This window comes from Osmerus mordax, chromosome 4 (assembly GCF_038355195.1).
Source record: "Osmerus mordax isolate fOsmMor3 chromosome 4, fOsmMor3.pri, whole genome shotgun sequence".
NCBI classification, from domain to species: domain Eukaryota; kingdom Metazoa; phylum Chordata; class Actinopteri; order Osmeriformes; family Osmeridae; genus Osmerus; species Osmerus mordax.
The window spans coordinates 18856782-18877595 of NC_090053.1; the positions used below are offsets into that span (position 1 = coordinate 18856782).

At 45.0% G+C, this 20814-nt stretch overlaps 4 protein-coding genes across 5 annotated transcripts; 3 read left to right on the forward strand and 1 right to left on the reverse strand.

Moving 5' to 3' along the window:
• Positions 1-274: 274 nt before the first annotated feature.
• adat1 (adenosine deaminase tRNA specific 1) lies at positions 275-5066 on the forward strand. Its single transcript, XM_067235402.1, has 9 exons — positions 275-438; positions 574-642; positions 779-833; positions 1471-1598; positions 1770-2346; positions 2882-3027; positions 3359-3458; positions 3575-3661; positions 4344-5066. Exons 1-9 carry the CDS (start codon positions 291-293, stop codon positions 4474-4476), a joined length of 1443 nt encoding a protein of 480 aa, XP_067091503.1. The 5' UTR covers positions 275-290; the 3' UTR covers positions 4477-5066.
• A 9-nt stretch (positions 5067-5075) lies between these two features.
• Positions 5076-8932, reverse strand: gabarapl2 (GABA(A) receptor-associated protein like 2). The gene is made up of 4 exons (XM_067235406.1): positions 8613-8932; positions 7539-7594; positions 6466-6638; positions 5076-5643 (listed from the first exon to the last, which is right to left on the reverse strand). Exons 1-4 carry the CDS (start codon positions 8644-8646, stop codon positions 5553-5555), a joined length of 354 nt encoding a protein of 117 aa, XP_067091507.1. The 5' UTR covers positions 8647-8932; the 3' UTR covers positions 5076-5552.
• Positions 8933-9174: 242 nt separating this feature from the next.
• On the forward strand, positions 9175-12121 carry tmem231 (transmembrane protein 231). The gene is made up of 7 exons (XM_067235403.1): positions 9175-9628; positions 9841-10007; positions 10102-10230; positions 10524-10667; positions 10963-11044; positions 11270-11375; positions 11804-12121. The coding sequence occupies exons 1-7, from the start codon at positions 9490-9492 to the stop codon at positions 11964-11966; spliced, it is 930 nt and encodes a 309-aa protein (XP_067091504.1). The 5' UTR covers positions 9175-9489; the 3' UTR covers positions 11967-12121.
• Positions 12122-14882: 2761 nt separating this feature from the next.
• On the forward strand, positions 14883-20396 carry chst6 (carbohydrate sulfotransferase 6). 2 transcript variants are annotated; one of them, XM_067234866.1, is made up of 2 exons: positions 14883-14949; positions 17120-20396. In XM_067234866.1, the coding sequence occupies exon 2, from the start codon at positions 17232-17234 to the stop codon at positions 18453-18455; it is 1224 nt and encodes a 407-aa protein (XP_067090967.1). In that variant the 5' UTR covers positions 14883-14949; positions 17120-17231; the 3' UTR covers positions 18456-20396. The 2 variants fall into 2 exon arrangements, with proteins under 2 accessions (XP_067090967.1, XP_067090969.1); XM_067234868.1 differs by lacking the exon at positions 14883-14949 and adding an exon at positions 15548-15578.
• Positions 20397-20814: the final 418 nt, after the last annotated feature.

The window sequence follows — 20814 nt, forward strand, 5'->3', positions numbered from 1 at the left end:
AGAGCCCTGTTACATACTGTCAGACTTTTGGCAGGAATCTGACTCCGACCCTACCCCTCCCTGACCCTCAGTTATTCTTTACATTCAACGGAGGGTAGACTACTGGGTGGAGTAGATTTAAAAAAAATCTAAATACATATAATATATTTACAATTATAGTAAACAGCAATCAGATTGATTTATAGCGGGCTTTTATTTTGACGTTCCAAATAAACTGACCCGGAAGATTTCCGATTGAGAATGTAGTTGAAACTGTAGCCCGCTCACTAGAACGTGGGAACTAACAAACGATGGGGATGTGGACACCTGATGAAATTGCTCTTCTATGCTACGACCATTTCAACGCGTTACCCAAGAGAGGAAAGCCTGACCCGGGAAGGGAGTGGACCTTGCTAGCCGCTGTAGTCAAAGTGACCGTGTCCCCTTGCCATTCCACGGGTTAGGACTTTACCATGGATTTCATGAGTTTACGCCATTGCTAACCTACCTTGGGGCACAAACAAATTGTCATAAACATCATAGTCATTTGTTCGAGTTGATAACGATTACAATACGGTCCTTTCTCCCTCACAGCTAAAAAAGAGGTGGTGTCTCTGGGAACTGGTACCAAATGTATCGGGCGTTCAGCTATGAGATCAGAGGGTTTGCATCTTCTCAGTGCCTATACACACCAAGGCGCAGAATCAGAACTTCGAATACATCCTAATTACCAACATGGGCACTGGGTACCTGTTATCGCACGTCTCATTTTCACCCTAATCTCTGACTTCCCCCTCAGGAGATGTGCTGAATGACAGCCATGCAGAGGTGATTGCCAGACGGGGCTGTGTTAGGTGAGAGGATATGTCTAGCTCATTCTTTCCTCCCTGTCGGTCTGTGGTTGTCTTTAGATGCCTGCCTTCATGTGCGTCCTTGTCTGCCTGCGTGTCTCCATGCATGTTAATGTTAACACCTCAACCACATGCAGTATAGCCTCGAACGGGGCCTGTCTTTGCAGTATAGCCTCTAACCTTAAGATCCTGTTGTACCACTGTCTCGTGATAAAACAGCATCCACAAACTTCACTTTTTGTTGCACTGTAATGTAATATGTCCAGGACACGCTTGAAAAAGAGATGTTATATATGTGTGTGTATATACAGTATAATCGCACATAGTACAGTGCAATACTCTTATGTGCACTATTAGAATTGTGGAGTCAGGTGGCTGAGCGGTGAGAGAATCGGGCTAGTAATCCGAAGGTTGCCAGTTCGATTCCCGGTCATGCGAACTGACGTTGTGTCCTTGGGCAAGGCACTTTACCCTACTTGCCTCGGGGGAATGTCCCTGTACTTACTGTAAGTCGCTCTGGATAAGAGCGTCTGCTAAATGACTAAATGTAAATGTACTTGTATGTTGCTTTGGAGAAAAGCATCTGCTAAGTTAGTCACATGTAAGTGAAAACATAATGTAACAAGCCGTGTCTGTCCAGGTATCTGACGGAGCAGCTGCGCAGGGCTGCGTGTGGCGAGGGCAGCTCTGTGTTCACTCATGCAGGCGAGGGCAGCTGGAGGCTCCTTCCTGGGGTGTCTTTCCTCTTCTTCACCAGTCACACTCCCTGTGAGTCAGTGTTGATGGAGGACGATCAGTACAGGCTACCTTCGTGTTGGATGCATGCATGCAGTACATACATACACCACACCTGCATTCAATCTTACAGACACTGTTACTGTATTTTACAACTAGTATGTTTATGTGTGCTATGTGCTGAATGCTGGTGTTTGTGTTCAGGTGGAGATGCCTCTATCATTCCCATGATGACTGACAGTCAATCCCAACCCTGCCCACCAATCACAACAGACGACCCCTCTAATGTAACCAATCATGTCTCAGAAGGAGGAGCTCTGAAACGCAGAAACGAGGAGCAGGGCGAGAGAACCAAAAAGCTCCCACGATTAGAGGTTGAGGCGGTAGACAAGGTCGAGAGTGGTGTGGGATGTGCTGACTCGGAACAGCGAGAGCAGCGAGACGTTTCCATGGTAAATCAGCTACCCCAGCCTGCCAGCGGCGAGGCCCCGGTGGGCCCAGACATCCATCGGACTGGGGCCAAGTGTGTCCCTGGAGGCCCGGCAGACCCCCTCCAGCCTGGGGCTGGGTACCACCTCACGGGGGGCCTCCGGGTGAAGCCTGGTCGGGGAGAGCCCACCCTGTCTCTCTCCTGCAGTGACAAGTTAGCTCGCTGGGCGGTGCTGGGGTTCCAGGGCGCACTTCTCACCCACTATCTGCAGGGGGCGCTGTACTTCAGTGCTGTGGTGGTAGGGAGTTGTCCTTATAGTTCTGAGGCCATGCACCGAGCCTTGGTGACCAGGTGAGACTCTGACCTCGCAGTAGACTGGAGGTGGTACAATAATTAGTTTTGAATACATTTTTATGTATTTCTGTTTACCGGGATGGATATGGTGTAGAGTGACAGGAAATATAGGGTCGAGAGATGGGGGAGGATGTGTAGGGAATGGCTCGGGCTGGAATCGAACCCAGGGGAGTGGAGTCCTTTGCATTTTCCCATACTGCTGTCATTCCTCCAAGGCAGCCAGGAGCAGTGGTCAGCCATATCAATGGCGACCCGCAGGCCAAGTGCTCTGCTCACCCATGTCTAGGCCAGCCACCGTGGTACGCACTCTCACCCGGTGAGCCCCCTGGAGGTAGCACAATACTGAGAGAGTGGAAAGAGAAAGAGAAAGAAACCAGAAGTCAGAGTGAAACCGTAGTAACCCTTGATGTTAACACAGACATTTGACCATCCATAGGTGCAATTACAACTATCCCAAACCGAGACAGTTATGCATGTGTACCGTTTTTAGAGAGCTGGGGTTGTTAGGGTGATGTCCTCCTGTGCTGTGTAGGTGTTCCATGGTGACCGGCCTGCCTGAGGGCTTCAGCTTCCAGCCTCCAGAGCTGCAGCAGTCCAGCCTGGAGTTCCCTCACAGCCAGGCCCTGACAAAGAGCAGCCACCTGGCTACACAGGGCCACATCTCTCCCTGTGGAGCTGGTGGGTGTAGCAGTCAGGTGTGTGTGTGTGTGTGAGTGTATGTGTGTGAGTGAATGAGAGGGTTTGGCATTGTGAGGGAGGAATATGTATTTTGCTTTCCCTTCTGTCTTCTTATTGTCCCACCCTTATATATGTGATGATGCTGCTCATTCTCACTGAATCCTCAGTAAATGTTGCCTTTGTTGTCCATGGTTCTGCTCTATAGCTGTTTCAGCTGCAACGCTAATGGACGTAACAATGCCAGCTCTGTCTATAATCCCGTCTCGCTGTCCCCTTCGCCTTCATTCTCACGCACGTTTCACTCACTCTCTTTCTCTCCTATCTTTCCCAGCTATAAGTTGGTGTCTTGTCCAGGACCAGCCACTAGATGTCACTGCTAATGGTTATAAACATGGGGTCACCAAGAAGGCTCTGGGCACTATCAAAGCTAGGTATCACCTACCAAACACTGTCGAAGCTAGCATAACACATAGAACACAGTTGTGATCAGGCTCACAGACTTTGCAGCTCCACAGAGACCCTGATCCACTGCTCTGGCCACCTGCAGGTCTTTGATCTCTAAGGTGGAACTTTTCCACTCCTTCCTGGCTCTTCAGGCTGCAACCCAACTGCTCCAACTCCCACCTTCCCTCAGGTACTTGTCCTCGTGTGTGTGTGTGTGTGTGTGTGAGAGAGACAGTGAGTGAATGATGATCTGTTCTTACGGTAACAGACGCCCCTCTGTTCCTTGTGTCACCTGTTAACCTGATCCTGCCTTGCTTCTCCCCCTGCCTCCCCCTGCCTCCGTGTCTTCTACCTACCTCCCTGTCTTCTGCCTCCGGCCTCCCTCGCTGCCCCCCTGCTTCCTACCCCCCCTGACCCCCTTTCACAGAGTGACTGGGCTGAATCTCTTGGTGCAAAGATGAGCAGCAGTGTTTATGACACTTGAATGTTTTCATTGTGTTTGTGAGGGATAAGTTTGTAAAGTGTATTGTTCATCAGCTTTAGTGTGCTCTCATTCCCACATCAGAATAGCTTAAGTTACAAGTCTATTCAACCCATAGATTATATAGATCCTTATTTACTGTACATGTTCACAAACACAAATGGACACGCACTGTCCATTCTGCAGTCACATGGTTAGCCACATGTAGCCCTACAGGCCTACACCCTAGGCACAAGGTCTGTACCAAACGTCTAACGCCTAAACACCTAAACCCTAAGACTGAGCTGAGAAGGAGATTCTGTACATGGGGATATACTACCAGACAGATATGAGTTCTCATTCCGCACTGCGTTTGTCGCCATTGTTCCTTTGTTTTCTGAACCATGTGCAGAGGGAAGGGACTCCAGACATACTGGGACTATAAGCAGGCCACGGGTTCCTACCAGGAAGCCTGGCACCTGCTCCGCTGTCAGGCCTTCCCTCTGTGGCCCCGTAGTGACCGCAACCTGCTGATGTTCAACTGAAATCAACTCTGACCACAGCGACCGCAACCTGCTGCTGTTAAACTGAAAACACATGTTCTGCCTCCCAGGAAGGACAGCTGCTTGTCTTAGCTGGCCCTGCTCGGGGCCTGGATGAGACGGATCGTCGTGTTGAGGATCTTTTCTGTACCCAGGGCTTACAGTAGTGCGAGTGTGCGAGGGCCTGAGGATGGTACCCAGAGCAAGCTGGTCAGCTGTTGTGACTGTGAGAGTTAGAATGCCAGAATGTGATAATATCCCATCTGAACAATGGTGTCACTGTTGGTCTGGCTGACATGGGGAGACTAGCCTATCAGCATGTACTCACTACTGAACAGCTTTGGGCATGTATGTGGCATGACCACTGCTCAGGATAGCATATTACATATTCTGTACAGATTCTTGTGCTGCATGCATCAATAAGTCAATAAAGAAATAGATTTATAGTTTTTATTGGTTCGGTCATCCAGCTACCTTACCTTCTGAAGTATTGAAAATTCTCCATAAATAATTTTTAAAGATATTATTGTAAACAGATCAAACAACATATTTATGTATACCATTTATGCAACTGATTTATTAAACTGTATTAATACTCAGACATTTCACCTGAAAGTATTGTAATCAAATGTACAATCTATATGACAACATGACAAAGGGTGTAATAATAGCCCGAAGCATCCATAACATGGTCAGTCTGAAGAAGCTCTAAAACATAATTTTCTATATGGTACAATCAAGCTTGTCTTAACCCTTGTGTTCTCTTCGGGTCATTCTGACACATCAGTCATTGTTACCAACCGTCGTATTGTGACAACTTTACCGCATACAAACACAAAGTGAAGCATTTTCTTTTAACCGTCGGGCTGTCTCAGACCCTCCACATTGCGAAGGTTAAAAGAAAATGATTTTTATTTGTTTTTGTATTGGGTAAAATTGGGTAAACACAACGATGGTTCGTTATGAACCTTTGGGTCATGTGACCCGAAGGCAGCACAAGGGTTAAAAAGAGGAGGGGGGTGATTAGGTTGTTAGACGGTGCATGTTGATATAGGTTGGCCCGGAGCTGTGCAGGGTGTCTAGCATCCAAAGGTGTTTTCTCCACTGTACGCCACGTACAGGAAGCCATCCTCGTCCCTCTCCTTCTCGTACAGTTGCCCCATGGTCAGGCTACAAAACACGTCATGTACAAAGCAGACGTTCACTGTCCATTTTCCAGAACACAGACATGCATACATCTGCTCTCAATCTTACACACAAATGAACACGCATTTGATACAGATGCACATGTGACCCAGAAAACCAAACCTTTGGTATCCACATACGTTACTGGACACTAGGAAGTAAGTTTTATCAGTGTGAAAGGAGTCACGCTAATCCTCCACTCACACTCTCCACCAATCACATTGGCCTCACACACAACCAATCATATGAATTCACCGTCTGATGGCTTATCTGCCATTGTTTGAACACAAAGAAAAAAATTATCTGTAAATTCATTACTCAAGGTTTCCAACTACATTGTAAATGTGCTTACAATACACATTCCGTAGTTGGAAACCTTGATGATTCTGTAAGACAATCTTTCACAGCTCTGGTGAACACTATAGAGAATCTATTACTACATTATGTGGATTGTATTTCATGGCCTTTTTAACTACTCCTGTGCGCCAAGTACGTGTTCTAACAATGGCAGATAAGCCATCAGACAGTGAATTCATATGACTGAATGTGTGTGAGGCCAATGTGATTGGGCTTTGTAGATGAATAATGCCGTGATTGGTGGAGAGTGTAAGTGGAGGAGGATTAGCATGACTATGCCCCCTTTCACAGGGGATGCCTTTCACACTCATGAAACTTACTTCCTAGTGTCCAGTTACACAAATCCACACTCTGTTTTCCTTCTGTCCTTCCCCCTCTCCGCAGGGGTAGTAGTATGACTGGGACAGTGATGAGAACACTATGCTGAGGTACACCCTAGACCAGTCTCACCTGGACTGTGGGACCGTCTTGTCCACAAAGAGGAATATGGCCTTCTCTGAGGGCAACTGGATACGTTTCCTGATGATCCACATGAACTGGGCGACAGTGATGTCCGAGGGGACCAAGTACTTCCTCTTATCAATATCTACTATCTGAGAGCCGGAGACTTTCTCCACTATCACCTGAAACATTTGACAGACATTAATACACAGACAGACACTGACACACAGACTAGAATTTAACAAAGTCTCACGCACACACACTAAGCCCAATGTATATAGTCTTTATTTGATAAGGTCCCCAGTCTGAATAACGTTCTTGCTAGTTGACGTACAGTATAGTATGTGTGTACATAGGCTCATGTATGTATAGGGAGTGTATACATACGCTCATGTGTGTATAGCGTAGAGAAAATGTGGGCTTCTGTCAGGATCGGTTTCTGTCTTTTCATCAACATCAGTTGTCCCACTGGGCAGGTGAAGACTGAGATCCCTGAACAGGGATTACTTTCCTGGGCTTTTATGGCCACACAAAGGTCCCCGACTACCACACAGAAAGCCCTGTCATTCTGAGTTCAGTACTACCTAGCAGCCACGTGTCCTTGGGCAAGGCACTTCACCCTACTTGCCTCGGGGAGAATGTCCCTGTACTTACTGTAAGTCGCTCTGGATAAGAGCGTCCGCTAAATGACTAAAAGGACTAAATGTGTCTGCCTCACAGGTGTGCCAAGCTGGTGCCAAGCTGGGTAGACAGTGGGGGCCTAGGTGGAATTCTGTATCAGTCAGTGGAACCTTTGTCCTCACGGATGACAGGAAAACAATCAACCCCCATCACTAGGATGGCATACTTTTCTCTACCTATTAACACGCTATGTCCAAGCAGCCCGCACCTTTCCTCTACTGTCGACACGTCTCACATCCTCCCAACCTAAATCCTCTCCCTATAAGTTACTCCCCTCAATACATACTGCACAGCCTACGCAAATAGACACTGATTACCACTTCATCAATGTCAGTCTGCCAGTCCGCCTACCTGTGTGCCTGTCTGCCTCTATCGTATCTACGTTCCGATCTGTCACTTACCGGAACTCTATCAGGATACTTGTTTCTTATTTTGGCAGACTCCAAACATCTGTGTTCTGAGAAAGGAGGAGGAATGACACAAGGTGAGAGGAAGAACAAGTCAATCCTACTTTCACAAAACCCTACCCTACATTTGCCATCTCCTGCCTTTACATACAGTACATGACTTGGATAACAACTTACTGGAAAACAGTCAGGGATCTACCCAGCCCATTGGCCGGGCCTGAAAATCCACCCTAGTCACATACTGTGGCCACCCAATACAGTAATGCAGTCTTCAGTATAGGCTACAGAGGAATACAAAGTACACTTTCTTCTTTGTTTAACACACACGCTCTTATGCCTATTCTTAACCACCACCAATCAAAAATATATCATAAATCCAAACTCCTTCAGTTACCACTGTGACAGACTCTGAGGTGAAAAGAGGAGTTCTGTTTCAAAGTGTGTTTTTAGCAGGGCAATGGAGAGCTGGTGCCTATCTTCTGATGTTTTTAGTGTCATCATCCTCCCAGCTCCACACCAATAAGGATAAGGTTCTCCTGGGAGGTTCTCTCCAAAGTGCAGCCACAGTCTTCATTAGCCCAGATAACGGCTCTAATTTAAGGTCTATCTGTGCAAGCAAAGCCCTACACCGGGGACAGTGGGGCAAATGTACAATGTGAACATGAACGGTTGTTAATAATAGGAACTGTCACAATGCTATGATAAAGTCATCGATAAGACATTGGTGAAGTTGAACCCAGTAACTGTGTGTTTGAGGTGTTGGGGATCTCTGAGTTAGCTCTACTTGCACACTTGCTAAGATATTAGCTCTGCATGCCCTTCCCAGGTTCATGCAATTGTAACCAGTGGGACTCGCATATTCCAGAGCAAGCCATTGTATAGTAATCAATAAAAACAATGGTGCTTGCAGAAGCTGGAGGACCGCACAACCAAACTTGCGCATGCAGTTATAAGGAGGGAAGATGGAGGCCTAGCAGTGAAGCCTGACAGAGAAAACATGTGAATTAGCTACAGGTAAGGATGCACGCCAGCAATAAATATGTGACATAACAATTAAAACCCCTTTACCGAGGGAATGGTCCTCTTTAAACATCCATTTCATTTTTGCTGATACGAGCACGCAATGGCGTGATGCTGAAAGGAAGATTTGAACTTGAAAATAAAAGCAGTAGATCTAACTGTTTATCTAATGTAGAAAATACAACAAAACAACGCGTCGACAATATACAGGCAAAGGCGTCGGATGTCCGTCTATCCAAAGAATGTGATGTCACTGCGATCGAATCCTCCACCCTTTAGCCTAAACGAAATACTTGTCCGTTCCTTTTTTACAAAGGTAAAAACAGAAGATCAATGTAAGCATATGCTTTTAGACCAATCATATACTTCGCTATCTATTTAGTGGAGTGGGTAGGTTCTCTTATCAGAGGAAACGGTGAAGGAGAGATGCTCTGGTCGTACCACTTTGAGGCATACGCGGGGGAACCAATGTTCTATTTGGGCGACAGCGATTTGTTGCCATATAACCGGAGCCATAGAAAAGTCTGCATGGCTCTCCATAAACCCAGCTGCAGCCATGGTAACCTCCAGACGCTAAACTACCGGAAGTATCTACTAACCGCCCAGAAAGGGTAGCATGACTTCGGCGAGTATCTGAAGATAGTACTAGGTCGCTATCTTTGTACTTCGTCTCATTGGTGGCCAAATTAAAAGCTATTGCAAGTCCAAATGTGGTTCTATACCTTTTCAGTTTTTGATCTGTGTTTGGATTTATTCCAGTTTGTAGCCAGCCTTCTGCAGGAATCTGTTTGCACTCCTAGCTTTTAGCTGGCTAATCTTAGCTGCATGCTGTATATAGGCAAGAGCTTGAGTGCCATTGCCAACTTAAAAAGATAGAAAGCCACCTGGGTGTGGAAAAAATACGTTTTCTACTCATCTTCTTGTTATGGCGTTTTATGAAGTATATTCTCATCCGGCTTTAATTCGCTACAAAACGAGCGTTTGTACAAAAGCCACGCTGTTCATCGTTATTGTTTTGTGCCTCACATACATCCCACCCCTGCTGGTTGCATACAGGAGTCAAGGTAATCGCGACTCTAGACTAACTCACTCAGCTCTTGTTGTTGTTGCTATGTTTGGCTTCGCTCATTCCTAGACATGTTCATGATGATTATAGTTTTTTAAATCGTTGTTGACAAAGTGCATAGCCTTGTGTTTCCTTCCTTGTCTGTTATGTAACTAGCCCATACTGATATGAAGCTATCTATCTATTACAATATTTCCTGATCTCGTTTAGGATTCTGGGTAAAGAGGAGCACCTACGAGGAGCAGCCTGTTGTGCGGTTCCAGTACCAGACTCTCCTGGTAGCAGCCACCAGCACCAGTGGAGACTACGTGGCATGGAGCACATTTCCTAACTTCAACAACCTGCAGGGAGCAAACCTCAGGATTCCATCTGTGTCTGTAAGGACCCTTTATGACTCCTCCCCCAGAGAGGATCCTTGTACTGTGACTCCTTTACTGGACTGGAGACTTTGTTTTTGTTTATTATATGCAGGTGCGGGAGGAGGATGTGAACCAGGATGGGAAGCTGGACCGCTTGAGTTTCAAACTGCAGCTTCCTCTGAAGGCCCAGGAGCAGGTCTACAGTGTCCAGCTCCTCCTCACCTTTTCCTACCAGCTGTTTGTATGTACTCTTCCTCCATCCCTCTCTCCTCACTCCTCCACCCCTGTCTCCTGCTCCCTCACAGTCCTCTCTTCCGCCTCCCTGGATCCCTTTGACCTGCTTCCCTCCTTCCTTCTGTCTTCCTCTACTACTCCTACCAGTTACGGCCTTTACCATCACTGTCACTCGCCCTTCCTTTTTATCTTTGACCTCTTTCTCTTACCTCTCTCTGCTCTCATCTCTCTCTCTCCTTCTCTCAACCTCCCACTCTCCTCTTCCCCACAACTCTCTTTCTCTCTCTCCTGTCCTTCCAGAGGATGTCTACGGTGGTGATGCAGTCTCTTGCCTATGTCCAGTACTCTTCCTCCGTCCCTGGCTCTCAGCTCTTCATTAGTGGAGACCTGCGTCTGCAGCAGAAGACCCCCCTGCCCCACCGCGGACGCTATACAATGTACAATGTGAGGACATATTATGGGCCCTTTTGTATATGTCAAAATCCTTACATCCGTATTTATTTTAAGTCTCAGGCACACACACACACCCTATGTACACACACATACATCAATATTTACACGCAATCCATTATTATAACTGTCATTCTCTGTAACAGGACAAGAAGGCTCTAAGCAAATAGTGTCAATCCCACAGTACCAATATTAGTAATATTCTGGCCTCCATGCCTAGCTCTCAATGTTCTCAAGTCATACATGATTTGGTTTTACATAACTGTTCTGCATTCTGTTTATTTTGCAGGTGTCCGTAGTCGATGGGTCCAGTCCCTTTGCAAGCACATATAATCTGGTCAACATTATTGGCTCGTATCAAGAAAGAAATTGTAAGCTGTGTATTGTCTGAAAAGTATAGTCTTGTGTATTGTCTGATGTTGTCAGCATAGTCATGCCCTTTTAGTGATCTATGTCATGGTTAATAAAGGTACATAACTGGGGTCCTCTCCCTCCATATCAACACTATAACCGGATCTGAAAGGACTGGACATGAGGATTTATGTCTGAATGGACAGAATCATAATGTCCACTGCTGATGTCCCTCTTTCTTCCAGTGACCACGGTCCTGTCTGTCCCTAGTCCAGTCTGGACCATAGGACGAGCTGCAGGCGCTCCCTTTCACATCAACGCTGAGATCCGCTACCCTGTGGAGGTCATCAGATATCCTTTTGTTTGTGTGTGTCTGTGTCAGCAGGATTAATCTGCTCAACCTTAATGACAACTGCACAATTGTGCACGCATGCAACAATGAAGATGCTGTCTTCAGTATTTTACTTCAGTTTCGTTGTTTGATTAGCTAATGCCAAAAACCATCACTCACTTCTTTTCAAACAAAATTGCCAGCATCCTGTAGGCGATTATAGCTGTGTGTACACAGAAAAACCAGAACATTTACTAGTTTTTAAAATTAAAGTTAACTTTAAGAAAAGTGCCTGCAGACTTTAAGGGCCTGTCTAAAGGAGAGACGACAATGAAATTGTGAGGAACCGGGAGAGATAATCCTGTAGCACGCACAGGGTAAATGACATGGATGAACGTAGAGCGCATGAAAAACCGGACCAGTGTTTCTTTAACATGGATCCCCCCACCTATCGGCCCGGGTTCTGGGAGACCATCAAGCTCGCCTGGATCCAGTACGTCAGTGTGCTGCTTATTTTCCTCTGGGTCTTCAGCCACGTCCAGACATTTGTCTTCCAGAACCAGGTGCTTCCGACCGTGGTTGTCCCTCTCCTAAAGCCACACAACTCTTGATCCTCCGAATGGACTTTTAAATTCTCTGAGACGGACCGCCCAACCATCTGCTCGGCCTGACAGTCACAGAGACGTGGTACACACTCACATGGTCATTGTAATGTTTCCTATAATCCTTTCTGTGTTTCTTTAATAAAGCGTTGAGGCCAACGTTGTATGGGTAAAGGACTTTGTTACAGTTGCTAGTAGTGTAAATGAGGTTCTGATTAATCAAATGGGCCAGCACCCCTGATACAGACTCACACAGGTCCTTCGACAAACCTTACTGTTGACATCTATCTAGACTCCTCCGAGTTCACAAACAGATTTGAATATGCGTACACACAGCACAACTTCAACTTGCCGATTTGACAGTGGGACAGCAGAGTTGGCGAGAACGTGCATCTAAATCTGTGAGGTTGAAGATTAAGAATGGGGGTCTTAGTCAAGTCTTCTATAGCCTACTCTTTGGTGCAGTAACTGAAGATGGCTGAGTCCAAAGCAAAGACAGCAAGTCAAACTGGCGGCAATCTATTTTGTCATTATTTTATGTCGAAATGCTTTTCCAAACAATGTCAATCGCGGCACGGCACTTCGTTGGATTATAAAAAGGTCACCTAGAGTTCCCGGTTCTTGAGTTGATTGTGGGAAACTAACCCCATTGTAATTTTTACACACACACAGTTTCCTGGCATTATTATACTGCGTTGCATTTGAGATAAGATATTCCTTTATTCGTCCCACAATGGGGAAATTCGGGCATTGCAGCAGAAAAGTGGACAGAAGTATACATAGAAATTTACAAAGTTAGTACAAGACATAATTAAAAAAAATATATATAAAAAAGTTAACACAAGTTGCAAATGGAGACCAAATATAAATATTGCACAGTAGTTATTGCACTTTAAGTTTGTCCATTAATTATTTACAGTGGTTGTGTCCTGTGTGTACTATTTAGAGCAGTGCTGATTGTATAGTCTGACAGCAGCAGGAAGGAAGGACCTGGGTTACGCTCCTTCACGCACTTTTAGGAGGTGAGAAACTGAGACACAAATATAAAGAATTGCTCAAATAAACAGTCAAACTACATCTACAGTTGATATGCAGTCCTGCTATATAAGGCACTTCACCCTACTTGCCTCGGGGGAATGTCCCTGTACTTACTGTAAGTCGCTCTGGATAAGAGCGTCTGCTAAATGACTAAATGTAAATGTGCTATGGTGAGTTATCGAAAGTTGCTTCCACGAACTAAAAAGAGGGGCGTTTTTTTTTTTATCTTAGCCTGAAAATTAGCTCGCTAAACCGCTTAGCAAGACGAACACAATATAGGGCTTGTTTTCCAATTCTGGTGCAATACTATCGCATTAGCACATAAAGGTTAAGTTTGACAGTGTCAGTTTGACACACATTTTGCTCATTCTGCCACTGCCTGGGCTGGCAGAATGAGCAAAATGTGTGTCAAACTGACACATTTTTTTTTAACCTTTATGTTACCAGGGAGCAAGATTATGAGCTTGCAATACCAAATTATGGATAGAGGTGACCTCCACAACACATTGTTGTCAGCAAGGTATTTTAGCCTGAGGTCTGCCCATGTGCTTTCTTGTCTTAGGAAACTTTCTGAAGGAATAGAGGTGAATTCTTAAACTTGAAGGAAAAACTAACTGTTCTAAGCTGTCGCTCTAATGGACCAGAAAACTGAACAGCCACACAGGATACAGGTCTTACTTCAACAGGAACCGGCTGTATCCTTTGCCAAAGTGGATGATTCTGGAATATATTTTGGCTGAGTCATAATTTCCTTCTTACCTTCATCTGACTGGCCTAAATTGGACCAGTGTGTTATGCTTGTCTATGTTGGACCATTGTGTTAAATTATACATGAATCTTTAAAGCCCTTTTTCAAATGACATTCTCAGAAATAAGTTGTGCGTAACACAGAAGGCTATGGGTTGCCTAGAGTCCCCATTTTAAATAGAGCATATACATATATATATACACACAATATAAGGTGGTTTTGAGGTCCAGCCTGCCATGTGACCATCCGACCTGCTCTCATCGCTTGAGTTTAGCGAATCCAGGGATCTGAAACCTTAAGAATAAAAGTCCCGATTTAATTTATTACACACTTTGAATTTCGGAATCGTGAATCAGAAACACTTTTTGTTGAAAAACAAAACAAAAAAACGGTCAGGGCTAAGATAAAGTAAAAGAAAAACAGGGACAAATATTAGACCAGATCACAATGCATTGCCTTTTTTGTTTATTATCCTAGTTAAAACGATATAAATGTTGATTGATTTGGATCATATTAATAGGCTACAGCATCAATCATTTATAATATGGCAGATGTGTCCCACCTATATGACAAGCATTTTAAAGACACATGAAGTCATTCTCTTTTACTCACTTTTATTTTAAATGTAGGCTAATAAAAGTGGAAGGGTAGGCTACCTTATTGCAATAAATGAGGGGACAATTTGACGACAGCCTATCATGCAAATGTTTATTTCAACAAAACAAGAAGTTACTATAAACCTAAGCTAATAAAATATGTTATAGTTCCCATTTAGAATCATCTCAATACAGACTGATCTCACTTTCATCAGATCATACAAAAATGGCCTTTGAACCCAATTTCTGATTACACTAAAATGATAAAAGTGAGACTATATTCTGAGAAGGGGGACTGTGTATACTTCAGTAGCCTACAGGTTTATAGTGACAACTTCTATTTTTGTGGTGATAAAAAGTGTTGGAATAAAACACTGTCAAAAGATCGAGCAGATAGGCTACGTCCCCCATTGAGAGAAGGCGTTCGTATAGATTTGGTAGGACCTTTATTTTGGAAATCTGAAAAGCCTTGGCACTGGCATCAGTACCTCTCAAGACCACTTCTTATTACGCATAGGATAGCGTATAATGGTCAGAGTTGTCGATTTGTTATTTTGAGAGTTCTCCACAGTCACTTGCGGTGTCGTCGCCTGGCAACACAGAGACTAAGGTAAGGGCATTCCTAGAACTAAAAGGAAACCAACCCTTCTCTACCCCAGGCCCCTCTGAGCTGGCGAGCTTTCTCAGTCCCAAGCCCCCTGCGTCTCGTTTAGTCTCTGTGAAACTCGACCACTGTCGGTTCTTCTGTTGGTTATTTGTATATAGATGTTGACAACGTTATCACTTTTACATTTCTTTGGAATCAATCGGAACACTAAAGACAACTTTGCGCACCTGTTGAACATAGCCTATTGCGCATATTAAATTGACATTTTTAATAGAGCAAGGGGAAAAGTTTGTTCCTTGGGCTTTCAATTAAAGCCAATTTCCGTTCTTTATTGGCAAAATAGGCTACATTTAATTAATATAGTCCTTGTATTGATGGATTTGAATGATAGGTTCCTTATATTGGGATTTGGCAGTTGGGGGATCTTATGTTTAAGTGCATCTTTTTTGTGTAAACGTAGGTTAAGTAGTAGCGTACAAGCGGTTTACGTTACTTTTGGAATTATCCTTGTAGCGGACGTTTTTATCCAAAGCGACGTTGGACACATAGGGTTGCCACCTTTTATTAGTGAAAAACCGGGACACTTGGACAGAACACTCGGAGTGGTGGGGGGAATGTTGTGTCAGTGGATGGTAAGTAGGCTAAGCTTTCGTTTTTCTGCTACCAATTTTAAAAAGTACACATGGCCAATCTTCGCTGTGTTTTACTTGTTTACGGACGCACAATGGATGTTTGAACATAACCAGGAAAATTGAAACCGTTTTAATTGAAACTAATTCAATTAACAAACTTACAAAAATTCTAATTTGGAAATACATTTTCACAAAAAAACGTAACAATTCATGTCCCAGGAAAGGATATACGTTTTCCGGGACAGTCGGTCAAAAAAGAAAACAGTCCAGTAAACCTAGGCCACAGTGTTTGAATATCAAGCAGATGGAGTAGGCTAGTGTATTCATTTGAAAGTTCCAGACTAAAATACTATAACTAATGGACACACTTAAAGTGCAAACTACTGTGCAATATTTATATTTGTTTATTTATATTTGGTCTCCATATGCAACTGGTGTTATCTTTTTTTACTGGTGTATATATTTTTTATAATATCTCGTACTTTGTACATTTCCCCATTGTGGGACGAATAAAGGTATATCTTATCTTATAATAGGAGCCATATTCTGTTTTACCATTGAAAATATAGGCTACTGTCAGGTTCCATGCTTTCAACTTCTCTCTACACCCCATGTTTAGTTATAGCAGTTTGATTGATATAGGCTATCAACCCTTATCAAATAACCCTACTTAAACACACTAACAATGTAAAACCTGTAACCATAGCCGCAGCTTCTTGTTTTTTCTTTTCTCTGTGCCTGTGTGTTCTTTGTGCCTGTCTGTGTTAGTCCATCTGTGTAGATCTTTCCACATTCCTAGCCGTCTGTTTGTATCTCTTCTCCTCTTCGTCTTCCCTACACTTTTGGTAGTAACACACACTGTAGTAAAACACGCGCAGTCACACTGTGGAAGCACACACACACTGCCACGCCCCCTCCCCTATAGTGTTAGGTCAGGGGGATTTTGCAGTTGGACCATTTGGACAGTTTCAGCAGATGTTGCAGTAGCCTGGTCTAGTCTGGCTTGGATTGCTTCGTGTCTTTGGTACATTATGTTCCCAAGGTCACAAATCAGCAATTGTTTCTCATTTTTTGTATTTGAATGTAGTTTCTACTGCACAACATGCACTCTTATTACGTTTGTAATGGAATTCTATAGCGAAGAGCTGTACATGATTGACAGGATGATTTGAGGTCCATTCTGAAATAGGATCATTGTCCTGCAATGTTTAGACAAGGCTTGCCCGTTGGCCATTTTAACTGTTATGAAATCAAAACTTAATTTGAAAGTTGCTTGTTCTGGGACACATATTGAGCTAGAGAGTACAAAGAGAACACCCTGAACTGCATTTAGAAGTAATGACACAACCCCGGCTTATTGGATGCTATCCAGCGGGGTTGTGCAACCTGTAAATCAGACGATCTCTCTCCAGCAAGTTTCCTATATGTGCTGCTTTTCTATAGGAGTACAGCTGGAGCACACATGTTTTCCATTATCTGACTAACATGCCTGTTCTCTCCCTCCTTTTCTTCTCTCTCCTTCTCCACCGAAACACTCCCAGACTCCCCAGAACCAGGCCAGGATAGAGACCCAGAAAGAAAGGGAGAGTGAGGGGAAAGACCCAGGACCAAAAGACTCCAGCACACCCATAGAGACAGTGTGATCTGGCGGCCATGTCACGTTGCAGACTGACCCCTCCAGTCCTGCTGCTCTTAGTGGTCCTGCAGGGGGCTGCAGTGCTCCTGCTGTTCGGCTGGTACGTCCAGATCATCCCCTGTGGCCCCCGCCCCGAACAGGGCAAGGTGCACGTCCTCCTGCTGTCATCATGGCGATCGGGCTCGTCCTTTCTGGGCGAAGTGTTCAGCCAGAACCCGTCTGTGTTCTACTTGATGGAGCCCGCCTGGCACGTATGGACCACGCTGAAGAGGCCTGGCGCCAGGGCCCTGCGCATGGCCGTCAGGGACCTGCTCCGCAGCATCTTCCAGTGCGACATGTCGACCTTGGACGCCTACATGCCTGAGCAGCACAGCCTCTCCTCCATCTTCATGTGGAGCCACAGCCGGGCCCTCTGCTCCCCGCCCTCCTGCCCCCTCACCCCCAGGCACCTGTTCAGCAACGAGACCGCCTGCCGCAAGCACTGCGTCTCCGCCGGCGGCCTGCAGAAGGCGGCCGACGCCTGCCAGACCTACAGCCACGTGGTCCTGAAGGAGGTCCGTTTCTTCGAGCTGGAGTCTCTCTACCCGCTGCTGCAGGACCCCACCCTCGACCTGCGCATCATCCACCTGATCCGGGACCCGCGGGCCGTGGCCCGGTCCAGGGAGCAGGCAGCCAACGCCCTGAGTCAAGACAATGCCCTGGTGCTGGAACAGGGAGACTGTGAGGGTAAGAGGACGGGCAAGGACCCAGACGCCAAAGAGCTGTATGCCGTCATGCAGGAGGTGTGTCGGAGCCACGTGAGAATCCATGAGACGGCGGTGCTCAAGCCGCCGGACTTCCTGCGCGGACGCTACAAGATGGTCCGCTACGAGGACATGGTGCGCAACCCACTGCAGGAGATCAACAAAATGTATCAGTTTGTGGGCTTGGAGATGACAGAGAAGCTGCAGGAGTGGATCTACAGGGTTACCCACGGCAAGGGCAAGGGCACCCAGAAGGAGGCGTTCCAGATCACGTCCCGGAACGCGGCGGACGTGTCGCAGGCCTGGCGATCGTCGCTGGCCCACAGCAAGGTGAAGCGTATCCAGGAAGTGTGCAAGGGCGCCATGTCCATGCTTGGATACAGGATGGTCGACACCGAGAACGAGCAGAAGAAGCTGGATGTTGATCTCCTGTTGGCACGGGAACAGTACCATTTCAGCTGGCAAACATCCAAAACAGAAACCACAGACATGAACTGAAACCAGAGATGTGTTGTGGGGTGTGACTTTCGGTTAAGAAATAATTTTGAATCTGTGGCTTTATCGCTTATATTATATATGGCTCATAGCTCAAAGGTACCTCTTTGTAAATCACTGATAACAGCCCGTCCAGAAGAAGCCATCTGGTGACCTGAAGGGATCAAAGTTAAGGCAAAGTATTTCATTTGCACAGCTTACACAAGGTAACACTCGGCAATTACATTCTTGAGTTAGTTATACATAAAACCTCTCAAATTAAAACAAAAACGACACTGAGTGTAAACTAGAATGTAAAAACTTTAAACTAGGATATAAACAATTTGTTCGAATAAACTAGAAAGTACAAAACATATTTAACTAGAACCTCCACATTGAATATATGTGTGTGTGTATATATATATATATATATATACATAAGACAAAAAAGGACAGATTTCAACATACAATGAACAGAAACGGGATGTGTCACTGTGTTTCTGAAAGTGTAGTGGCTATAGCAAATGTGAAGTAGTGATGGTGTGAGGTTATTTGTTAAGGCATCTTATGGCCTGCGGGTAAAAGCTGTTCTTTAGCGTTTAGTCCGAGCTTGGATACTCCAGAACGTCTACTACGACCCCCAGTCTGTGATGCAGCCACAGGGAATACTCTCAATGGTACTCAATCTGTAGAAGTTGGGGAGGATGCCTGTGGCCAGCCAAACTCCTTGAGCTTCCGTTTTGTTGAAGTGCTGGTTGTGTCGGTGTGGAGCGACCAGGTGAAGTTGCTGTAGATGAGGACCCAGAGGAACATAAAACTGGAGACTCCACCTCTGCTCTATTTACATGTTAAGGGGTGTAGACCCTTCAGTAGTTTCAACCAGCAACTTCCTGTAGTCCGCCGCTCTCTTTTTGCTGACGTTGAGAGAGAGAGAGGTTGAGTTCTCACCGCCGCTCTCGTTTTGCTCACATTGAGAGAGAGAGAGGTTGAGTTCTCACCACCGCTCTCGTTTTGCTCACATTGAGAGAGAGAGAGAGGTTGTTTTCTCACCGCGTTTCCTCCCATCCTCGTTAGAGGTGTGGTGTTATCAACTCATTTCAGGGTGGTGTTGGTGCTAGGTAAACAGGGATGACCTCACATCCCTCCGGGGCTCCTGTGCTTAAGATGAGGGTGGAAGATGTTAGGCTGCCTATTTTCCTCACCAGTGGTCGCTCAGTCAGAAAGTCTAGGATCCAGATGCACACTTTCTGGAGCACCGAGCTAAAGACCAGTATTATCTGGGAGTGAATGCTTGATAATAAAATGGATCTTGATCAGATTCTTATTTATTTATAAAGGGTTTAAGTGTTTGATTGTTTGACCTTAGATTAATAATTGGTTAATTATATATGTGTATACACACTAAATTAATATTTAATTTTGTTGGTTTTCTAATCAGGTACTTCAGTCTCTGAGTTGTTTTACTTTGCATTACAGTTGCATCAGAGTAACAGGGGGTGTGTCCGTATATTTCAAAATTTACATTTTCCCGATTCCCTCACCGCTCAGCCACCTGACTACCATAAAGATTAAGTGTAAACTTCATTTATGATATTCACTTCCTGTCCATGGTTGCACTACTGTTACTGTTTATGGGGAAACAGGGGATTTCTTTGTTTAACTCACACCTCAGTTTAATATTGAACTAGTAATAGTACATTTCACAATACACTTTGGCTACTAGTGCAGTGCCTTTATGGGGCGAGCAAGCAATACAATGCCTTTCAAAATGTGATAATCTGAGATTTTTACATGTTTATTTTTCATTCTTCCTCCACCACATGATTGTGTAAATGGCTGAGTATAACTGAATGAATAAGGCCTTCTTCGCCACATGAACCTTTTTTGATTTAAATGCATTGAGCAGTAATTTGAGGTACTACTTGTTTCTTTATTAATCCTACTTCAATAAATACTTTATCCAGTCTTCTCTCAAATTGAAGTTTTGAAGTAGTTTGTTGTAATTTAAACACTAATAAGATGAGTCATGATCGGGTGATTGTGGCATGCAGAATGCTACAGGAGATGCCCTGTCGAAGAGCGCCATCTGTTGACCGACTCGTCCAGATACACGGCTGCTACCACTTCACAGGTAAACTTGGGAACCCGACCAGTCTGCCAGCTAGTCAGGCTACTTCTCAGGTGCACAGAACATTCCACCCACCCGGCTGAGCATGGTGGTGACGTCGCAGCCGGGGGTTAGTCTGAATAATTATAAACATGGTCTTATAAGAAACATGGTCTTTTATAAACATGGTCTTTTAAGATTGTATGATAGTCAATTATATTTTAAATGGTCTAGAACCTGCCCTGGTCACTACCCCGCATCTAGCTACCCAACATG